General features: G+C 47.4%; 1 protein-coding gene and 1 non-coding gene across 4 annotated transcripts in view; both read right to left on the bottom strand.

The window, feature by feature from the left end:
• Positions 1-2,879: 2,879 nt before the first annotated feature.
• The window catches only part of Cda (cytidine deaminase), a 42,228-nt gene continuing 23,782 nt past the window's right edge, over positions 2,880-21,325 (bottom strand). The window contains exons 3-5 of one of the 3 annotated variants that reach the window (XM_045151194.1): positions 16,651-16,708; positions 11,378-11,519; positions 2,880-4,696 (exon numbers count right to left, since the gene is read on the bottom strand). In XM_045151194.1, coding sequence (XP_045007129.1) covers positions 11,403-11,519; positions 16,651-16,708 — 175 coding nt within the window. In that variant the 3' untranslated portion in view covers positions 2,880-4,696; positions 11,378-11,402. Of the gene's footprint in view, positions 4,697-11,061; positions 11,520-16,650; positions 16,709-21,325 lie in introns of those variants that run through there. The other 2 variants (XM_045151193.1, XM_004657566.2) reach the window with 2 other exon arrangements.
• Positions 19,376-19,480, bottom strand: LOC123461207. Its single transcript, XR_006637509.1, has one exon. It is a non-coding gene; the product is annotated as a U6 spliceosomal RNA (small nuclear RNA).

Here is a 21,325-nt window from a genome sequence, read left to right as displayed (position 1 = left end):
TCAGGCCCAGTTTCTTTAAATCTTTTTCTTGCCCCACTTGAACAAAATTATTTATTTGTTTGTTTATGAGAGAAAAGGAAGTGGGGAGAGAATAGGTGTGCCAGGGCCTCCAGCCACTGAAAACGAACTACAGATACATGCACCACCTTGTTCATCTGGCCTGTGTGGGTACTGGGGAATTGAACCTGGGTCCTTAGGCTTCACAGGCAAGTGCCTTAACCACTAAGCCATCTCTCCAGGCCCACATTTTTTCTTAACAGGGAAGAGAACTTATTTGTCTTTTATTTTTTAAAGTTTTTATTGACAGCTTCCATAATTATAGACAAACCATGATAATTTTCTCCCCATCTGCACTTTCTCCCTTACAAATCCACCCTCTATTATATATACCCTTTTCCTCTCAATTAGCCTCTCTTTTATTTTGATGTCATCATCTTTTTCTCCTATTATGAAGGTCTTGTGTAGATAATGTCAGGCACTACAAGGTCATGACTATCATGGACACTTTGTGCCTGGAAGACTGCATTGTAAGCAGTCTTATCCTTCCTTTGACTTACATTTTTTATGCCACCTTTTCTATAATGGACCCTGAGCCGTGGAAGGTGTGATAGAGATGTCTCAGTGCTGAATACTCCACTGTCACTTCTCAGCACTATGGTGACTTTTGAGTCATCCTAGTGGTCACCACCATCTGAAAAGAGAAGCCTCTATAACCAAAAGTGAGAGTAGCATTAACATATGGGTATAAACATTTAAAAAGTGCTTATAGGGCAGTTTGGTGAACATAATATATTCATTTAGCCAGACAACAGCAGGTGTTACTTCCATAGGGCTCATGACCCTCCCAGCCATATGCTTTTTACTAGGTTTTCAGTACAAGCATGTATTCCCTCCCATAGAGCAGGTCTCCAGTCCAAGTAGAGAGTGGTTGGTTTCCCCCATAACAGACAGGCCATTATTGCACTAGTTGGCACATTTGGCCTGTCTGGCCAGTCTTAAGACTTAACAATGTCCACTGTTTATCACTGTTGATGATTTCTCTCTCCCATAGGGCTGCATGCAGCATAGCTTTTTCCAGCTTTCTGTCAGCTGGTCTACACAGAGGAGGTTTTCAGCTCAGCTCCAGCAGGATTTCTCAGTGACCTTGCAGCTCAAGTATGTGGAGTCTTCAGCAATAGGGTCTTATCATCTATTCCTGATGGGAAACCAAGAGTCTCAGCAATGGTCTGTAATGTCTTAGGAGCAACAGTGGCCTTTCAGGTCAACAACTCACTGTAAGGTATCTCACCTCTGGCAGTTAATTTTTTCTAGCAAAAATCTATGGCTTCTGGGTACACCATTATCCAAAAAAGTAGGTTCCCATATGGATTATTCATAACATTTTAAATTTTGGCTAACCTTTCCCCCACCCTTTCTTTACTCAGTCCCTTCTCCTGACCATATATATATATATATATATATATATATATATATATATATATTTTTTTTTTTTTTTTTTTTTTTTTTTTTTGAGGTAGGGTTTCACTCTAGCCCAGGCTAACCTGGAATTCACTGTGTAGTCTCAGACTGGTCTCAAACTCACAGCAATCCTCCTACCTCTGTCTCTTGAGTGCTGGGATTAAATGCATGCTCCATCACGCCTGGTCTTTTTTGTTTTTGAAGTGGTCTCACTCTGCCCAGGCTGATCTGGATCTCAATCTGTAGTTCCAGGCTGGCCTCAAGCGTACAGTGATCCTCCTACCTCTGCCTCCCAAATACTGGGATTAAAGGCATGCACCCACCACACCTGGCTCTCAGGCACTTAAAAAAATTATTTATTTATGTGCAATCAGGGAGAGAGGTACAGAATGGTAGGTAGATATCAAAAGAATGGGCCAGGCATGGTGGTGCATACCTTTAGTCCCAGCACTTAGGAGGCAGAAGTAGGTGGATTGTTGTGAGCTTAAGGTTACCCTGGGACTACATAGTAAATTCTAGGTCAGCCTGGGCTAGAGAGAGACGCTACCTTGAAAAAAAAACCAAACAATAAAAAAAAAAAAAAAAGGCACACTAGGGCTTCCAGCCACTGCAAATAAATTCCAGATGCATGTGCCACCCTGTGCATCTGACTTAAGTGGGTACTTGGGAATCGAATCTTAACAAGCCATCTCTCAAGCCTTCAGGTACTATTAGTTACAATTTTATTTTATTATTATTTTGTGTGTGGTGTGGACAAACATGTGCAGGTGCATGAGCACGTGTTTGCATGTGTGTATGGAGGTCAGAGATTGACACTGGCTATCTTCCTTAATTGCTTTCCACCTTATTGTTTAAGGCACAGTTTCTCATTGGAGCATACTGATTTGAGACCAGCTAGCCAGCAAGCCCCAAGGGTTCTCTTGTCTCTCCCCAGCTGTGGGACTACAGGTGCATGCCACCATGCCTGGCTCCTTCCATGGCTGCCAAGACTCTGAACTCAAGTCCTCAGGACTGCACAGCAAGCGCTATGCTGACTAAATTATCTTCCAGCCCCTAACTTGCAATTTTCTGCTCTCTTGAAATTATCCTTTGGAAAACAAGAAGGAAGGGTAGGTTGGAGAAACCACACTACAGTGATTATAAGCTCACAGTGGAAACTTAGCCAGGGAAAAGATTTCATTTGAAGTTTAAATCTCTGCTGTTTCTATCACTGGAGCACTTCTCTTTGATGTTTACAGAGACTACACATCCTCTGAGCTATTTAGTATTTTAGCTACAAGGACCTTTTCTAACCTAATCTTTTTTCCCTTAACATCTTTTAAAAATTTTTTATTTATTTATTGGAGAGAGAGAAAGAGGCAGATAGAACAGGTGTATCAGGGCCTCTAGCCACTTGCAAATGAACTCCAGATGCTTGCACCACCTTGTGCATCTGGCTTACGTAGGTACTGAGTAATCAAACCTGGGTCCTTAGGCTTTGCAGGCAAGCATCTTAACCGCTAAGTCATCTCTCTAGCCCTCCCCTAACATCTTTTACCATGAGGCCCATGCTCAGTACCCAGTCTGTGAAGGACATCATGTCAGTATCTGAATTTAAGGAGTATACTTGTTGTAAGTGCCAGGATTTGTTCTCCCAAGCTTCAGACAATCTCATTGGACTGTGATATGTAATACTCCTGCTGGAAATGAAATCTCTAAACTGATATTAATTAGCTTTCCATTGTAGATCAGACTCATTCATATCTCCTTGCATAGAAAGATCTAAGTTGCTTCTGACAGGTTTGAGCTCAGCTCAGCATGCAGTCTGACCTCATGGCAGACATCTGCATAGAGAAGAAGCAAGCAGATATCTGCACAAAGTGCGTTCTGACAAGGGCTGTGGGATTCTGTGTTCTCATTCAGGATAGAGACACAGCTGCCTATGACAAACCCAGGAGGTGCTTTTCTTCGGGACAATGGTCCTGTTAAATTCATCCCTGCCTATGAAGGGAGTGTTCATAATCCAGCCCAGGGCCTCAGAGGGACAGAGTGTCCCCAGTTCCTCCATAATCCCGCCCCTCCCTGCAGTGGTACCCAGAAGGTCAAAATGGAGATGTGGAATATGGTTTTCTGCTGAGATACCTGCTGATATTGCAGGCTCATTCATTCACAGAACATTAACTAAACAGCAGCTGTGTACCAGGTGGACTTTGATGTGCCCAGAATCAAGGATGACAGGAGGATGGCGCGTGTGCGGGAGGCCCTCGGGACCTGTTTCTGATTTCCACTCCCCACTGGTGCATCCTGCGTCTTCGTTGTACTCCCCCACCCCGCCCAGGCGGGTGAGACTGCAGCGTTCTGGTAGAGTACACAGTCTTCCTACGAAGCATCATGTAACCTTCTCCCAAAGGATGTGGGGGAAAAAGCTGAAGTTAATGTCAAAATGGAAAAGAGTGAGAGTTGAGAAAAGAGCCGCAGAAGGCTGTTTGACCTTCCTTTTCTGGAAGGTGTCCCCTGGCACAGTTTCAGCACTCTGTCTCCTTCCAGCAGAGCCAGACACATTTTTCTCAGAGCAACAAAGTCCTTTAGCCACAGCCCACTTCAGAAATGCTATCTCTAAACTGACAGCCAAGGTGGGGGCAGGGGCCAAAACTGTTGACAGGGCAAAGCTGAGGCCAGATCAAAATCCTGCCCCTTCAAACTCCTGAGCTGGAAGTTTTGGAGGTTACAATCAGATCACAGAGGCCAGACAGTAAGATTTCTATGGTAAGAAGCGTTTCCATGGTGACTGGACCAAGAGGGATGGAGACCTGATGGCCGTAGGGCAGGAGATGTGGCATTGTTGAGAAATTCAGTCATTTGTGCCTCGTGCAGACCAGGTCAATGTGGCCACATCACCTGTCACCTGTGTGTAAAGTCCTTCCCAGGCTCCGTAGCTGACACAGGTTCTTCACTCCCAGTGTCCTTCCTGCAGTCGCCTGTTCTGCCCAAGGACCCAGCAATACTGAATCTTCTGCAGTCACCGCAACCATCTTGCTGCTCCCTCTGGTTTGATTTATACTCTGACTTTCTATCCATACCTTAGATCACCTCCTCCAGGGAGCCTTCCTTGACTTTCTCTGCCATGTGAGTTCTGTTTGATGGGGACTGTGGTGGTGTTTAAACTCAGATTCCCCAGCATCCAGCACCGGGCCTGATGTGTCTCCATTTCTTGTTTGAGAGCTTTCTTGGAATACAAGCCCTCTTCAGGCTCTCTCTGCTATAGCAAGAAGAAAAAAGAAAGTGTTAATCATCTCCTTTCCCAGCTCTCCTTAAGCCTAGTCTGCAGCCCAGAGGCAATGTAATTTTGCTCTTGTTTTTTTAAAGGAATTAGGAGGCTGGAGAGATGGCTTAGTGGTTAAGGTGTTTGCCAGCAAAGCCAAAGGACCCGGGTTCAATTCCCTAGTACTCATGTGAAGCCAGATGCACAGGTGGCACATGTATCTGGAGTTCATTTGTAGTGGCTGGAGGCCCTGGAGCGCCCATTTTCTATCTGCTTATTTCTTTCTCTATCTCAAATAAGTAAATACAATATTTTAAAAAGGAATTAGGGCTGGAGAAATGACTTAGCAGGAAGGCATTTGCCTGCAAAGCCAAAGGATCCAGGTTTGATTTTCCAGACTCATGTAAGCCAGATGCACAAGGGGCACATGCATTTGGAGTTTGTTTGCAGTGGCTGTAGGCCCTGGCATGCCCATTCTCTCTCTATCTGCCTCTCTTCTCTCTCTCTCTCTGCTTGCAAACAAATAAAATTAAAAAAGGAATTGAAGCCAGGCATGGTGGCCCACATCTTTAATCCCAGCACTCAAGAAGCAGAGGTAGGAGGATCACCATGAGTTCAAGGCCACTTCGAGACTACATGGTGAATTCCAGGTTAGCCTGGGCTAGAGCAAGACCCTAGGAATTAAGTATCTTTGTTATTTATTTGAGAGAGAAAGAGAGAGAGAGAATGAATATGGGTGTGCCAGGGCCTGTGCAGCTGCAAATGAACTCCAGATACCTGTGCAACTTTGTGTATCTGGCTTTCCATGGATATTGGAGAATTGAACCTGGGTCGTCGGGCTTTGCAAGCAAACGCCTTTAACTGCTGAGCCATCTCCTTAGTCTTAAAGTTTTATTCTTTGAGTATTTTCCTGATACATTTTTAAAAGTGTGTGTGTGTGTGTGTGTGTGTGAATGTGGCATGCACATGCCGCACTGTGGAGGTCAGAGAACGTCGGGTGTCATTCCTCATCTTCCATCTTGTTTGGGGCACAGTCTCTTGCTCACACTGTGTTCACCAGGCTCGCTGTCCCTTGAACCTCTGGAGAGTCTCCTGTCTCTGCCTCGCATTCTGTAGGAGTGCTGGGATTACAGACCCATACTACTGTGTCCAGTTTTTAGGTGGGTCCTGGGGATAAGAGCTTGGGGTCCTCCTGCTTGCATAGCAAGGGCTTTTACCCACTGAGTCATCTCCCCAGCCCCCTGCAAGATTTTACATCTCTGCTACTTCCTTTTGTTGTTTCCTTGAGATGGGGTCTCATGTAGTCTGGACCAGCCTTAACTCCCTGTGGAGCCAAGGATGACCTTGAACTTCTAATCCTCTTTCCTATGGACTCACACCACCACATCTTGTCTGCATAGTTCTGGGGTTGGTACCCAGTGCTTCCTGCATGATAGGCAGGCACTCTACTAACTGACCCACATTCCCAGCCCTGCTACTTGTTGATTTCACAAAGGAAGCTATTGAAGGCAAAAGACCAGGCCCTGCCCCCACTTGGATCTGATGGTGCCCTCTGGATTTGGGTCAGACTCTTCCACATGGCTAACCACGCCTGCTTCTTTGATGCCTCCTGCCCGGATGTCTACTCTGGGGTTTCTTGTCCAGATGTACATTGTGTGTCTGCATCTTTACAATGCCCAGGAGCTGGTGTGTGTGCCCTTGTGTAATCCTCTCCCCTGGGGTGTGGCTGGACCTCACTGATTGCCTTCCAAGACAGCATGTGCCAAAAGCAGGAGGATGTGTGATGGTTCTTCTTCATTGTCAATTTGACTGGGTTTAAAAGCACCTATGGGCTGGAGAGATGGCTTAGTGTTTGTCACTTGCCTGCAAAGTCTAAGGATCCAGGTTTGATTCTCCAGTACCCATGTAAGCCAGATGTACAAGGTGCCACATGCATCTGGAGTTCATCTGCAGTAGCTGGAGGCCCTGGCATGCCTATTTCTGCTCACTTTCTCTCTCAAATATAAATAAATAAATAAAAATAAAAATTTAAAAATATTTCTTTCTTTCTTAGAGAAAGAGAGAGAGAGAATGGGTGCGCCAGGGCCTCTGGCCACTGCAAATGAACTCCAGGTGCATGCGCCGCCTTGTGCATCTGGCTTACGTGGGTCCTGGGAATCAAACCCGGGAGATTGGTTAGGCGCACTTCTAGGTGTGCCTGTGAGACTATTTCCAGAGAAGACTGACTAAGCAGGGATGTGGCGGTTTGTGAGGCGTCCCTCATAAACTCGTGTGCTCTGAATGCTTGATCCACAGCTGGTGGGAATTCGGGAGGCACAGCCTTGCTAGAGGTGGTGTGTTGTTGGGGGTGGGCTTTGGGGTGTTATAGGCAGCTCCCCCTTGCCAGAGTCTGGCTCACTCTCCTGCCACTGTTTTCCACCTGCTGTGGCAGAGGTGATGTCCAGCCTCTGCTCATGTCATGTTGTCCCCTGCCTCCATGAAGCTTGCCCTAGAGACTGTAAGCTAAAATAAAAACTTTCATCCCATCAGCTGCTTTGGGTCGGCTGCTTTGTCCTAGCAAGGAGAAGGAAACTGCAACAAGAGAAGACCTGCTTTGGATATGGGTGGAACCATCCTACAGATTGGGGGTGGGGGCTGTGGGAGAATAAAAAGGGGAACAGGAGAAAGCCAGCTAAGCATCAGCATTCCCTTTCTCTGTTTTCTGACCATCATGCTGTGAACTGTTCTGTGCCACGGGCCCTTGGCACCATGATGGACCAAACCCTCTGAAATTAGGTGCTAAAATGCATCCAGCCCCCCCCCCCCAGGTTGTTTCTGTCAGGTATTTTGGTCACAGTGACATGAAAAATAACATTAAAAAAACCCCACAAAACATTGCTTCCATGGTCGTATTTCACTGTGTGGGTATGGCTCCACATGGGTGCCGGGGAATTGAACCCAGGTTGGCAGGCTTTGCAAGAAGGCACCTTTAACCACTGAGCCATCCCTTTGGCCCCATGGCTGGATTTCAGGGAGAGTCTGGTTTCTATTTTGCTCACCTTCTCCTGTCTGCTTGTTTGAAGAGAAACCAGATGCCCCGTGGCAAACTGGCTGGTGGAGAGCAAGGAGCCGAAGCTCTGCAGCAGTGGCTGGCGAGGGCAGAGCATGCAGAGATGCTCTGTTTACTTCCTCGGGAATCTGCAGCTGTGACGGAGGGCTCTGCAAGCACGGACTGCGCTAAACAGGGCAGCATGTGCTGCTCTGGTAGCATGACCGTGTGGGGCATGTTGTGCAGCCAGGTAGGTCACAGAAGTTCGGTTCTTCTGAACAGACTTTGATCAACTAGTTTCTGGAAGCTTCCTTTGAGAAGTGTCTTTCTCTGTCTGCTTCCATAAGTGCAAGAACATGGTGCCCCATCCTATAGTCGAGCTTCACTGTTTTTTTAAAAACATTTATTTATTTGCAAGGAGAGAGAGAGAGGGAGAGGGAGAGGGAGAGCGAGCAAGCATCAGGGCCTCCTGCTACTGCAAATGAACTCCAGATGCATGTGCCACTTAGTGCACCCGGCTTTACCTGGCATTGGGGAATCAATTCCTGGGCTACCAAGCTTTGTAATCAAGGGCCTTAACCAGTGATGCATCTCTCCAGTCACCAAGTTTTGTTTTCTTATCCTCCCAGTCTTTAGTAGGGCAACCCTTTTTGTGTGTCTCTACATGGGGGACCCCTCTTGGTCCTTTGTGCCCTTGGCTGCAACACCCTGCAAGTTTCAGGCTCTTTGCTATCCGTTCCCTGAGCAACGCCTTACCCTCAGGAAGCTTTGTCATGAAGCACTGTAATCCGCAGCGTTCACATTCCCATTGGGCCCCGTGAGGACAGAGCTTTCATCTTATTCCCCTCTGTGGTTCCAGAATCTAGTTCCAGCACCAGCACATGGTAAGCACTGACAGTTACTAAAAACTGTTATCTATTTGTAAAATTCAAATCCATCCTCAAAGAATAGAAATTGTTACCTTCAGCCCAGCATGGTGGCACACACCTTTAATCCCAGCACTTGGGAGGCAGAGGTAGGAGGATCACCGTAAGTTCAAGGCCACCCTGAGACTACAGAGTGAATTCCAGGTCAGCCTGGGCTAGAATGAGACCCTACCTTGAAAAACCAAAAAGAAAAAAAAAAATTGTTACCTTCAATAAAAAGCACACAGCTGACTCTTATTGACCTCTTACTGAGGATCTAAGTTTTGGTTATTTTATGGTGTTTATTTTGGTGTGTGTATGTTTAAATTTCAGCCAGGCATGGTGGCTGGTGCCTTTATTTATTTGCAAGCAAAGAGAGACAGAGAGAAGAGAGAGAGAAAATAAATAAGAATGGGCATGTCAGGGCCTGCAGGCACTGCAAACTAACTCCAGATACATGCACCACTTTGTGCATCTGGCTTTATGTGGGTACTGGGGAATCGAACCCAGGTTGTTAGGCTTTTCAGGCAAGCATCTTAACCACTGAGCCACCTCTCCAGCCCAGACTGTTTTGTTTTTGAGATAATGTCTCATTCTGTTGCCCACCCACTTTTATTTTTTTATTTTTCAAGGTAGAGTCTCACTCTAGCCCAGGAATTCACTCTGTAGTCTCAGGGTGGCCTTGAACTCACAGCGACCCTCCTACCTGTGCCTCCCGAGTACTGGTATTAAAGGCATGTGCCACCATGCTGAGCCTTTTTTCTTTAATATTTTGTTTTTACTTATTTATTTAGGAGAGATAGAGAATGGGCAGGCCAGGGCCTCTAGCCATGGCAAATGAACTCCAGACACATGCATCACCATGTGCATCTGGCTTACATGGGTTCTGCGGAATCTAACCTTAGTCCTTAGGCTTTTCAGGAAAGCGCCTTAACCACTAAGCAACCTCTCCAGCTCTAGGCTTTATTCTTACCAAATCCAGGCCAGCTCCTCCTGTGAAACTGGGAAAGAAGCTGTCCACTCCTACCTGAAGGCCACCTTTGCTCTGTCCCTTATTCAGCCCTGAAGCTAGCTCTCTCTGTCTCTCTCTCAATGCACAAAGCAGATGGCTCTTCCTGGGCCCTCTCTGTGCTTACTTACATGTGGCACTGCCTGGGTCACAGTGTCATCTGGCTTGGTCATGTACACGGCCCCCAACCCCTTTAAGAGCATACTAAATTCCCCCTACAAGACCCATTTCTTAAGAGTCCCACTACCCTCCGATAGCGCCCCCGGGCTAGGCACCATTTAGCATATGGACCTTGGAGGGACATTCTACATTCCAACAATAGCAAATGGGCACCCACAGCCTGGTCCTGCCTAGGGACCTCCCACAGGACATGAGAGCAAGAAACCTTTGGGCTTTGACTCTACACACTCCAAGCTCCCGTGTCCTTCTCATCAGCAAGTGTTCAGGATGTGTATATGTGTGTGTGTGTGTGTGCGCGTGCATACATACACACGTATATGCACATTTGTATTCTTGTGGGTGTGTGTGCTGGTAGACACTAGAAGTTGATGTGGAACATCTTCTTCAATCTCTCTCCAGCTCATTTTATGTTAATTTTCTGTTTTTTGGTTTTTTTTTTTTGCTCTATCCCAGGCTGACCTGGAATTCACTACAAAGTCTCAGGCTGGCCTCAAACTCACAGTGATCCTCCTACATTGGCTTCCAGAGTGCTGGGATTAAAGGTGTGCGTCACCATGCCCAGCACAACTTTGTTTTTGGAGACAGGGTGCAGTGGTTTGAATGAAATAGTCTCAAGTGTTTTGAATACTTGGTCCCCAGCTGGCGGCAATTTGGAAAAGTTGAGGAACCTTTGGGAGGTACAGTCTTGACCGTGGTGTTTAGCAGGGGGCAGGGCTTGAGAATTTATAGTCCAGCCCCTTGTAAGTCCAGCTACCTCTCACTTAGATTACTTCCCTCCCTCGATGTGTGACATGCAAGCTGTGACATCAGCTGTCTGCTCTGCCATGCTTCCCCACTATGAGGAAACTTCCCCTCGAAACTATACGCTGAAATAAGCCCTTTCCTCCCATACGCTGCTTCTGGTCAGGTGTTCTGTCCTGGCATTGAGAAGGTCATGGATACACAGGGTCCTTTATTAAACCCAGAGGTCCCCAATTTGGTTAGACTAGCTGGCCAGTAAGGACCAGGGATCGTCCTGTCTCCTCCCCAAGACTGAGGTTATATAGGCACACACACTGCCACACCTGGCTGTTACGTGGGCACTGGGGATCTGAACACGGGTCCTCATGGTTGCAAGGCAAGCACATTACCCACTGAGCCATCTCTTCTGCCCCTGAGGACTTTCTGAAAGGACAAATCATCCTCTCCCCATGTGGAGCTGCACACAACGACAGAAGCAAAGAGCTCAAAGAGTTCTGAATTAGGATGCTCTGTGATGTTTATAATCAGAAAAGGCACCCAGTCCAGGACAGAACCCTGAAATCTTGAGGGGGGGGCAGGCCAGGCTTGGTACCCTAAGGAGGGCCCACAGGGAAGGGAGGAAGGGATGGAGTGCCCCGAGTCCTAAGTGGACAAGGGCTGCAGGCCGAGTGGAAGCCTTCTTCACTCTAGCCAGAGACACTGGTGCAGGAGAGCAGTCCTGAAGGGTCACTCCTGCCTAGGTTGTCCGACCCGTGAGGCAGGCGCCCCTAGGCCAACAAGGTGTTCCTTCAGCACCTTTGGAAGCCCAGGCTCACCCAGGCTGCAAGTGCTCTTGGGGCCTCACTGGATCTTCTGCAGGTCCTCAGGCCCAAAGGAGGATGGCAGCAGCTGCTGGACTGTTCTGATGACATAGGTGCCATCTGGCTTGGTCATGTAGACGGCCCAGTCGGTGCCAAACTGGAAAAGACGGCAAAGTCACGTGAAGGATGGTGGAGGGCGTGAGGAGGGACCTGGGTTCCAGTCTGACTCGACTACATGCTGCCTCATGGTCCCATTCACCCGGCCTCAGTTTTCACAGCTTGCTCGCAGAGCTTGAGGGAGGAGCCAATGGAAGAAGACTGGTAAAAAGCACAGCACGTGGGTCACTCTCCATGGCTGTTAAATGCTCCCTGGAGGACTCTCCCAAGGGCTTTGTAAAATAGAATCCACACCCAGAACCAGACTTCCTTTCATGATGACTAGTGACTTTTTTTGTTTGTTTGTTTTTGAGGTAGGTTCTCACTCTAGCCCAAGCTGACCTGGAATTCATATGTAGTCTCAGGGTGGCCTTGAACTCACAGCGATCCTCCTACCTCTGACTCTTGAGTGCTGGCATTAAAGGCATGTGCCACCACTCCCGGCGGCAAGTGACTTTTAAAAAAATATGTTTTGTTCATTTTTTTTAATTTATTTATTTGAGAGCGACAGACACAGAGAGAAAGACAGATAGAGGGAGAGATAGAATGGGCGCGCCAGGGCTTCCAGCCTCTGCAAACGAACTCCAGACGCGTGCACCCCCTTGTGCATCTGGCTAACGTGGGACCTGGGGAATGAGCCTCGAACCGGGGTCCTTAGGCTTCACAGGCAAGCGCTTAACCGCTAAGCCATCTCTCCAGCCCTAAAAAAATATGTTTTATTTATTTATTTGAGAGAGAGAGGGAGGGGCGAGAGAAAGAGAGAGAGAGAGAATGGGCATACCAGGGCCTCTAGCTACTGCAAACAAACTCCAGACATATGCGCCTCTTTGTACATCTGGCTTACAAGGGTCCTGGGGAATTGAACTGAGGTCCTTTGGCTTTGCAGCCAAACGCCTTAACCACTAGACCATCTCTCCAGCCCTACCTTATTTTTGGAGAAGTTCTGGAACCTAGAACTCACCAACTCAGCTAGACTAGCTAGCCATTGAGCTCTAGGGATCCCCTTCTCTCCACTTCCCTGGTGCTGGGAATAGAGGTATGCAACCCCATACCGAGCTTTTGCCATGTAGATTATTATTTTTATTGTCTCACTCTAGGCCAGGCTGGCCTCGAACTCATGATAATCCTGCTACTTCAGCCTCCTGATTGCTGGGATTAAAGGCATGGGCCACCATACCTGTCCATGTACATTTTATTGTTGAAGAAACTGAGTTTTTTTTTTTTTTTTTTTGTGGGGTCAAGTTGGCAAAGATGAGTACTATTTCCAGATCTTTCTCCTGTACTTGAAAGGGCATCACTAACTTGCTGTGAGACCTTGGGCAAATTGTACCTCTTTGGGGTTCAACGTCTTCATTTGTGAAGTGTCTTAGAGAGGGTGCCAGGTGGGTGGGTAAGTCCCTGCTAGAGTTGGAGTCAGTGGACTCAGGCATGGTGACATTTGTGAGGGCATTTGTTTTCAGACTCTGACACCTAATAGGTGTGCCATTCAAGGAAGTCACTCTGACTGGTACGTGGGCTGCCAGCCAAGGCTCAGCCTGCAGCTTCTGTTTGAACCACCGGGGTATTACCAGACACCATCAGTCTTGGGGAATTTTTCAGAATTAATGTTTTAAGGGAGGAAATTTTCCTGCTTGGCAGCTGTGCCTGAGGGTGTGGGTGAAAGCTGAATGCAGGCATGTTTAGGTGCCAGGTCCCCAGCTCCCAAGCCTCACTGCTCACTGTTTACAGTTGGTTTTCGCTTTGTGTTTCCCTCCTTCCAACTTTTGTCATTTGCCGGCTATCTTTCCTTTGTCAATATCTAGTTTGTTTGCAGAACACGGCAATGAACAATTGGGCTGAGTTGGGGCATTGGGAGCTAGAGACTTGGTGCTGGTCGTGGCTTCCTTATGTGACCTTAGCCATGGCCACCGCTCTGGACAGCTGTGTCCACCTCTCCGCAGTGAGCTGAATTCCACAGTGTGAATTCAGTACCTCCGGGTGGACACAGCACACACGTGCTCGGTGAACTGTGCCTGGTTTACAGTGCTGGCAAGACGGGGGCTTGCAGCCTCCACATGGCCCCAAGGCAGGAACACAAAGCCAAATCTGTCCCCACTTCTAAGACTACACGCTTCCCAAAGCAGGCATCCCCTTGGAGCCGGTGGTTTCCCTGAAGCCAAGCCCCATGGGGTTTCCTCTGGGCTTGGACAGAGTGTGGCAGACACAGGAGGCAGAGACAGCTGGAGGAACAGGGGATTTGGAGTCAGCTGTGGATGCCAAGGGCCCCAGTTCCTCAGCAACTGGTCATCCTCCTCTGACACATGTGGAGATGGGAATGGCGACACCTGCATCCCTCCTGGGCTTGGAGCAGGGATAATGGAAGAGATGCCATGTTCGGAGCATTGCTTGCATGGAGCCAGGGCTCAAAGGCCTTGGGTGGGGCTCACTAAGCTGGTGGCTTTCTTTATTCGGGACTCTGGAGGACACGAATCTTTCTGAAATTCTCCCTCCTCAAATGCATATGTAAGCATCCAAAACTCACTGTGCCCAGGGAAGAACCCAGGACCCATGGGAGCCAGAGCTGTGGCTCATTGGTACAGTACCTGTGTAGCATACGCAAAGCCCTGGGCTCACTTCAAAGTCAACAGACCCATGACTGAAACCACAGTTTATCTCACAGTTGAGAGGTAGAAGGTTTGTCTTAAGGTTCTTTTTGTAACACAACACAGTCTAAAAAGCATGCCCAAAGGCTTTTTAAAAAATTCTCTTTTTTTTTTTTGGTTTTCAAGATAGGGTTTCACTCTAGCTCAGGCTGACCTGGAATTCACAATGGAGTCTCAGGGTGGCCTCAAACTCATAGCAATCCTCCTACCTCTGCCTCCTGAGTGCTGGGATTAAAGGCATGAGCCACCACGCCTGGCAAAAATTCTCTTCTTTATTCAATCTTTTTTTTTTTTTTTTTTTTTGAGGTAGAGTCTCACTCTAGACCAGACTGACCTGGACTCACTCTATGGCTCCGTTTGCCTCAAACGCACAGTAATTCTACCTCAGCCTCCTGAGTACTGGGATTGTTTTCAATTCTTCTTTTCTTTTCTTTCTTTCTTTCCTTGGCATGTGTGTGGTGTGGTGTTCGTGCGTGGCAGATGCAGGTGTGTGTAGCTACGTGGACCCCATGCATGCAAGTGCAAAGGTCACAACACAACGTGAAGTGTCCTTCTCTACTGCTCATTTAGGTTCCTTGGTTCTCTCACTGGACCCTGAGCCACCAGTGTTCAGTCATAGTGGTCAGCCAACAGGCCCCAGCCAGTGCGTGGTCTCTGTTCCCCTAGGACTGGGCTTGCAGATGTGCATGGCCACACTCAGCAGTTTACACGGCTGCTAAGGAATCCAATACTGGTCACGTCAGGCCCTCTTAGGCCCAAATGCTCTAACCCACTGAACCATCTCCCCAAACCATTTTTTCTTTTTTGAGACACAGTCTCACGGGCCAGCCCACTCACTCTGTAGCTCAGGCTAGCCTCAACCTTGTGGCAATCTTCTTGATTCGGCCTCCCAAGTGCTGGGATTACAGGCTTTTAAAAAAATGTTTTAACAAGCTGGGCATGGTGGCACACAACTTTAATCCCAGCACTCAGGAAGTAGAGGATCACCGTGAGTTCGAGGCCACCCTGAGATGACATAATGAATTCCATGTCAGCCTGAGCTAGAGTGAGACCCTACATTGAAAAAAAAATGTTTTAAAAAATGTATCAAGGGCTGAATAGATGATTTAGTTGTTAAGTCACCCACCTGCAAATCCTAAGGACCCTGGTTTGATTCCCCAGTACCCACACAAGTCAAAGGCACAAGGTGGCACATGCATCTGGAGATTGTAGTGGCTAGAGGTCCTGTGTTGCCCATTCTGTTTCTCTGTCTGTCTGTCTCTGCTTCTATCTCTCAAATAAGTAAATAATATTTTTTAAAAATTAAAAAAAAGTATCAAAATATAATAATAAAAAAATAAAAAGGGGCAAGTGGGGGGGAAGATGGAATTACAATGGGATAGTATTTACAATCATGGAAGTTGTCAGTAAAAAAAAAAACAACTTGTTATTTTTGTCATTTTTAAGTACATGACTCATGTCCCTTTTCTAGAATGATCACACCCTCCACTCTCTGGCTGGCACAGCCTGTGTGATCTGGAATAAACACGCCCTCCACTCTCTGGCTGGCACAGCCTGTGTGATCTTGGATGAACACGTTCCCCACTCTCTGGCTGGCACAGCCTGTGTGATCTGGGATGAACATGCCCTCCACTCTCTGGCTGGCACAGCCTGTGTGATCTGGGATGAACACGCCCTCCACTCTCTGGCTGGCATAGATCTGGGCCTGCCCACACCCGCGACCCTACATTCCATTGTTCTTCCCTCACCCTTCCTTGCCCAGCACTTTGGTCATCAAACAGCAAGCATCTCACTATGAAACCATTGCCCCCACCACCTGGAACTCTCTTCTCTAGATCACTGACTCTGTTTCATTATTTCTCACAACCTGTATTTCTGCTTGAATGCCACCTTCAGAGAGAGAGGTCCATCTCAGCCACCTATATACAGGCCGGCAAGCCTTTTGCTGTCAAAGGCAAGATAGTATCTTGTGGTTTGTCACTTGTGTGGCCTTCCTGTAACTGGCCAGCCCTGGTACCACAGGGCCTATGCAGCCATCCACGATACAGTGATGAAGGGACATAGCTGTTTTCTGATTAAACTTTATTTATAAACAAGTTATTTGGCAGACCCTGATCGACAGTTGTCAGCCTGCTGCCCCTCTGATCCTCAACTCCTTTTCCTGCACTTCTTCCCTACTGCCCTCTTTCCTGTCAGAACCAGCTGCTTAGTTTAATATTTTTTCTCTTTTCTTATTCTCTACTGCCTGTATCAGACTGTGACCTCAATGAGGGCAGGCTGGCTTGTCCGCAGAGCTGGCTCAGTGCCTGACATCAACAACAGACATTCAGTAAACACCTGTAGGAAAAGAACTCATTGCCAGTGACTCACAAAAGACTTAAGAGTCAGCTGGCCGAGTAGCCTGGACAGTAACTGTGTCCTTGCCGGCAGCGTGGTGTCATCCCCAGGAGGCCTTGGGTTTGCATTCCGGGAAGAAAGATGAGCTCTTACCTCTCTCATGACTTGCCGGCAGGCTCCACATGGCGAGATGAATTCATCCTGCAGGTCACTGGAGAAGTAGAGAATGAAACTCAGTCATTTTGTCCCCAGCACTGGGCTCACTGTTGAGACTCAGGGGTTGAGTCCCTATCTAGTTCCAAATCAGGTCACACCCTATCAGACAGCTTCTGGTCTCAGACTTCCTGTGTCTTAGAGGCTCAGAAGGAGACTTGGTAGCTGACCACATTTCCACAGGCAAGGCCTGGTGACAATGGGGTTCCTGGTGCATCAATAAATGTTTTGTGAGCGCTGACTGTGACCCACACTCTGGGGAAACACAGGTAAAGGACTTGTCTCTGTCCTTCCCAGCAGTGACAGAAAACTCTATGAGTTATCATTTTTTAATTAAGTTATTTGAGAGAGAAAGAATGAGAATGGGTGTGCCAGGGTCTCCAGCCACTGCAAACGAGCTCCAGATGCATGTGCCACCTTGTGCATCTGGCTTACGTGGGTCCTGGGGAATCGAACCTAGGTCCTTTGGCTTTGCAAACAAGCACCTTAACTCCTGAGCCATCTGTCCAGCCTGATGAGCTATCATTCTAAGCAAAATGCAGGAAGAACTCACAGTAAGAAGGAGGCAAACCTGCCACTGTAAAGGAGTTGGCATTGACCCTGTCTTTGTAGACAGAAGGGTTCACACATTACCATCTCGTAAACAGCTACCAGGCCAGGCATTTGGCATACATTGCCCATTAATTTTCAGAACAAGCTGGGTGTCGGAGTGGCCAGGTTGTTGTTTGTATGGAAAATATTATTTTTTTTGTTTATTTTATTTATTTGAGAGCAGCAGATAGAGATAGAGAGAGAATGGGCATGCCAGGGCCTCCAGCCACTGCAAATGAACTCCAGACACGTGCGCCCCCTTGTGCATCTGGCTAACGTGGGTCCTGGGGAATCAAGCCTTGAACTGGGGTCCTTAGGCTTCACAGGCAAGCGCTTAACCACTAAGCCATCTCTCCAGCCCGGAAAATGTTATTTTTAATGGGTGAGAATTCAGGTTGGCTGAGAAGATTACTAGAGAGGCTATTTTCTTTTCTGAGGCGGGATCTCACTCTAGCCCAGGCGCAACTAGAACTGGACTTGAACTCGTGGTGGTCCCCTTGCCTTAGTTTCCTGCGTGCCAGAATTGTAGGTATGTGTCACGAAGCCTGGCTCAGAGACACTACTCTTCAGCTCAAGGTTCTTTATGTTTTAGGGAGGGAGAGGGAGAGGGAGGGAGGAGAAATAGCACTTGCATAGGCCTGGACATGAAAGAGTAATAAGCAAATAAAAAATAATAAATAAATGAAATTAAGTAATAATCAAAGAGAAAAATGGGTTCCTGGCATCTGAGGAAGCCTGAGGAAAGCAGGGGTTGCCTGTGAGAACTCGGGTGCAGACGACCCTCCAGCTGTGTCAAGGGAGCACAGAGTTAACTGCAGGGACCGCCATGCCTGCTCCCATCACATTTCCCATCCTGGACTCACAGTTTTGGGCTCTCTCTGGAAGAGCATGGGATGTAAATTTTGTTTCTTGGCTATGTGACTCTGAATCATCTTATGGCATCCAAGGCTCATTCTTTTGCCTGTAGCATGTGGGTAATGATGTCATCTACTTTGCAGGAATTCAAGGAAACAAAATGAGATAAGGTATCTGAAAGGCTCTGGGTGTTTCATGATGTCCCATTGTTATTGCCTGAACTGATCTCTGGGTACTTACTGCCTTCCATGTACAAGCTGAGCCCTGGCGTGGTCTCAGCATTTCATCATACGTGATTCTGCCGTACACTACGTGCTCTGTGGACCTCTTTACAATTACTCTTGCTGCGCATTAACAGTAATTGTTACGCTGCCCACTGTCTGCCCAGCATGCTGAGCACTCTTGCAGGTGTTGACTCATTTTAGTTGACAAATATTTGAGAGTCTACTATGTACCAGGCACCATGTGGTCACTGGGCTGCAGCAGTGAACAATACAGACAAATTTATAGTGCTCAGGGCTTTAGAGACTAATGAGAGGAGCCAGACAAGAAACCAATGAACCAGCCAGCCAGCCAACTACCAACTACCTAGCGACGAACCAACCAATCAGCCATCCAACCAACTAACCAGCCAGTCAGCCATCCGACCAACCAACTAACCAACCAATGCTGCAGTCAGGTTCATATTGCTGGCAGAAATCACCCAACCAACAGCAACTTGTGGTTAAAAAGGGTTTATTTTGGCTTACAGACTCGAGGGGAAACTCCATGATGGCAGAGGAAAACAATGGCATGAGCAGAGGTTGGACATTGCCTCCTTGCCAACATCAGGTCGACAATGGGAACAGGAGAGTGTGCCAAACACTGGGAAGAGGAAGCTGGCTATAACACCCATAAGCCGGCCCCCAACACAGGTGTTAATCCCCAAATTACCATCAGCTGGGGACCTAGTGTTCAGAACACCTAAGTTTATGGAGGACACCTGAATCAAACCACCACACCAATCAGCCAGCCAGCCAGCTAAGCAATCAACCAACTAATCAGCCACGCATCTACCCAGCCAATCAGTCACCCACCCACCCAACTAACTAACCAGCCAGCCAGTCAGCCAGCCATATTCCAAGTAGAGTCAAGTAGAGACACCATGAACAGAATAAGATAGTTGAGGGGACAGAGTGTTATGAGGGACCATTTTATTAGGTCCTCACAATTAGCTTAAAAAAAAATGGAACACTTCACAAATTTGTGTGTCAGTCTTGTTCAAGGGCCACCAATCTTCTTTTTATTGTCCCAATTTTAGTATATGTGCTGCTGAAGTGAGCATACGATTTTTTTTTTCTTTTTGGTTTTTCAAGGTAGCATTTCACTCTGGTCTAGGCTGACCTGGAATTCACTATGCAGTCTCAGGGTGGCCTTGAACTCAGTGATCCTCCTACCTCTGCCTCCTGAGTGCTGGGATTAAAGGTGTGCGCCGCCACACCCTACTGACAACTAGCTTTTTAAAAAAGTATATATATATATATATATATTTTAATATTTTTTATTTATTTATTTGAGAGCGACAGGCACAGAGAGAAAGACAGATAGAGGGAGAGAGAGAGAATGGGCGCGCCAGGGCTTCCAGCCTCTGCAAAGGAACTCCAGACGCGTGCGCCCCCTTGTGCATCTGGCTAACGTGGGTCCTGGGGAACCGAGCCTCGAACTGGGGTCCTTAGGCTTCACAGGCAAGCGCTTAACCACTAAGCCATCTCTCCAGCCCTAAAAAAGTATATTTTTTGAGGCAAGCCCAGAAGACTGGCCTTTTAAAAAAATTTATTTATTTTTTATTGACAACTTCCGTAATTATAGACATAATTATAAACCGTGGTGATTACCCCCCCTGCCACTTTCCCCTTCACAACTCCACTCTCCATCATATCCCCTCCCTCTGGCCTTTTTTTTTTAGTGAAAGAGAGAGAGAGAATTGGTGCACCAGGGCCTCTAGCCACTGAAATCGAACTCGAGATGCTTGCACCACCTTGTGCACATGTGTGACCTTGGGTGCCTGTGTCGCTTTGTCTGGCTTATATGGGACCTGGAGAGTCTAACATAGCTCCTTAGCCTTTGCAGGCAAGCACCTTAACCACTAAACCATCTCTGCTGCTCTAAAAAAAATATTATTGTGTATTTGCTGGGGGGAGGGAAGAGAAAGAGAAAAGATAGAGAAAATGGACACACCAGGGTCTCTTGCTACTATAAAGAATGCTAGACACATGTTTCCCACTTTATGAGTCTGGCTTTACATGGGAATTGGGGAACTGAACCTGGGCCTGCAGGCTTTGCAAACAAGTACCTTTAACCACTGAGCCATCTTCCCAGCCCTTTTACATGCAGTGTCCAAAGAATGTTTCTGCTCCACAGGAAGGCGAGGTTCTTTTGCTTCAGAAGAAATTCCACAGGAACATGAAGGAATGGGAACCTTGGCCCAGGATGCCACCTGAGCCAAGCTAATTCTTGTGATTGGGTGACAACTGGTCCAGCAAGGTCTCTCAAAAGTCCTTTGGAGACTGAACTATAATATTTTTGCTTCTTGACAAGGTCCCTCTCTAAGCCAGACAGGCACGGACAAAGAGCCTCAGAGAGCTCCTTCTAGCTCACCATCTGGTGTGTGTGGACAGGGCGTGGGGGAGGTCCCTGAGGAGATTGGCTTCCCCTTTCAGAGTCTGTAAGTCCCTATATGAGCTCATCCCTGACCAGCTTGTCACTTAGCTTCCCAGTCTTGTGACAGGTACAACTACCCAGTTAGCAAGGACAAGATAAGTTAGAGGATTCCAGGGGAACAATCCTGCATTCTACCAAGAAGTTGGACTTGGCCTCAAATTCAATCCCAACAAGCTTGAAATGGGGTGACCCAGAGGCCAATGTGGGAACAGCTTATGTTGTTCTGCCCTGCTATGACCAGTGCTAAGGAGCTGAGGGACTTGGCTCACCCAGTCCCCCAACAACCCTGCCTGGGCTGAGGGGCATGAAGCATTCTTACTACCTCACATGTTAGCTGTCACAAGAGGAGAAGTGACTTAGGGTCAGAGTCAGTAAGTGACAGAACCAGGGTTTGAACCTACGACCCAAGCACTCTGGTTTTAGTATTCTTGTGGCTTGCAGAAGTAATAATGATAGGTTCACAGTAGTA

This window comes from Jaculus jaculus, chromosome 5, assembly GCF_020740685.1.
Source record: "Jaculus jaculus isolate mJacJac1 chromosome 5, mJacJac1.mat.Y.cur, whole genome shotgun sequence".
Taxonomy (NCBI): Eukaryota; Metazoa; Chordata; class Mammalia; order Rodentia; family Dipodidae; genus Jaculus; species Jaculus jaculus.
This window is presented reverse-complemented; position numbering and strand designations above follow the sequence as displayed.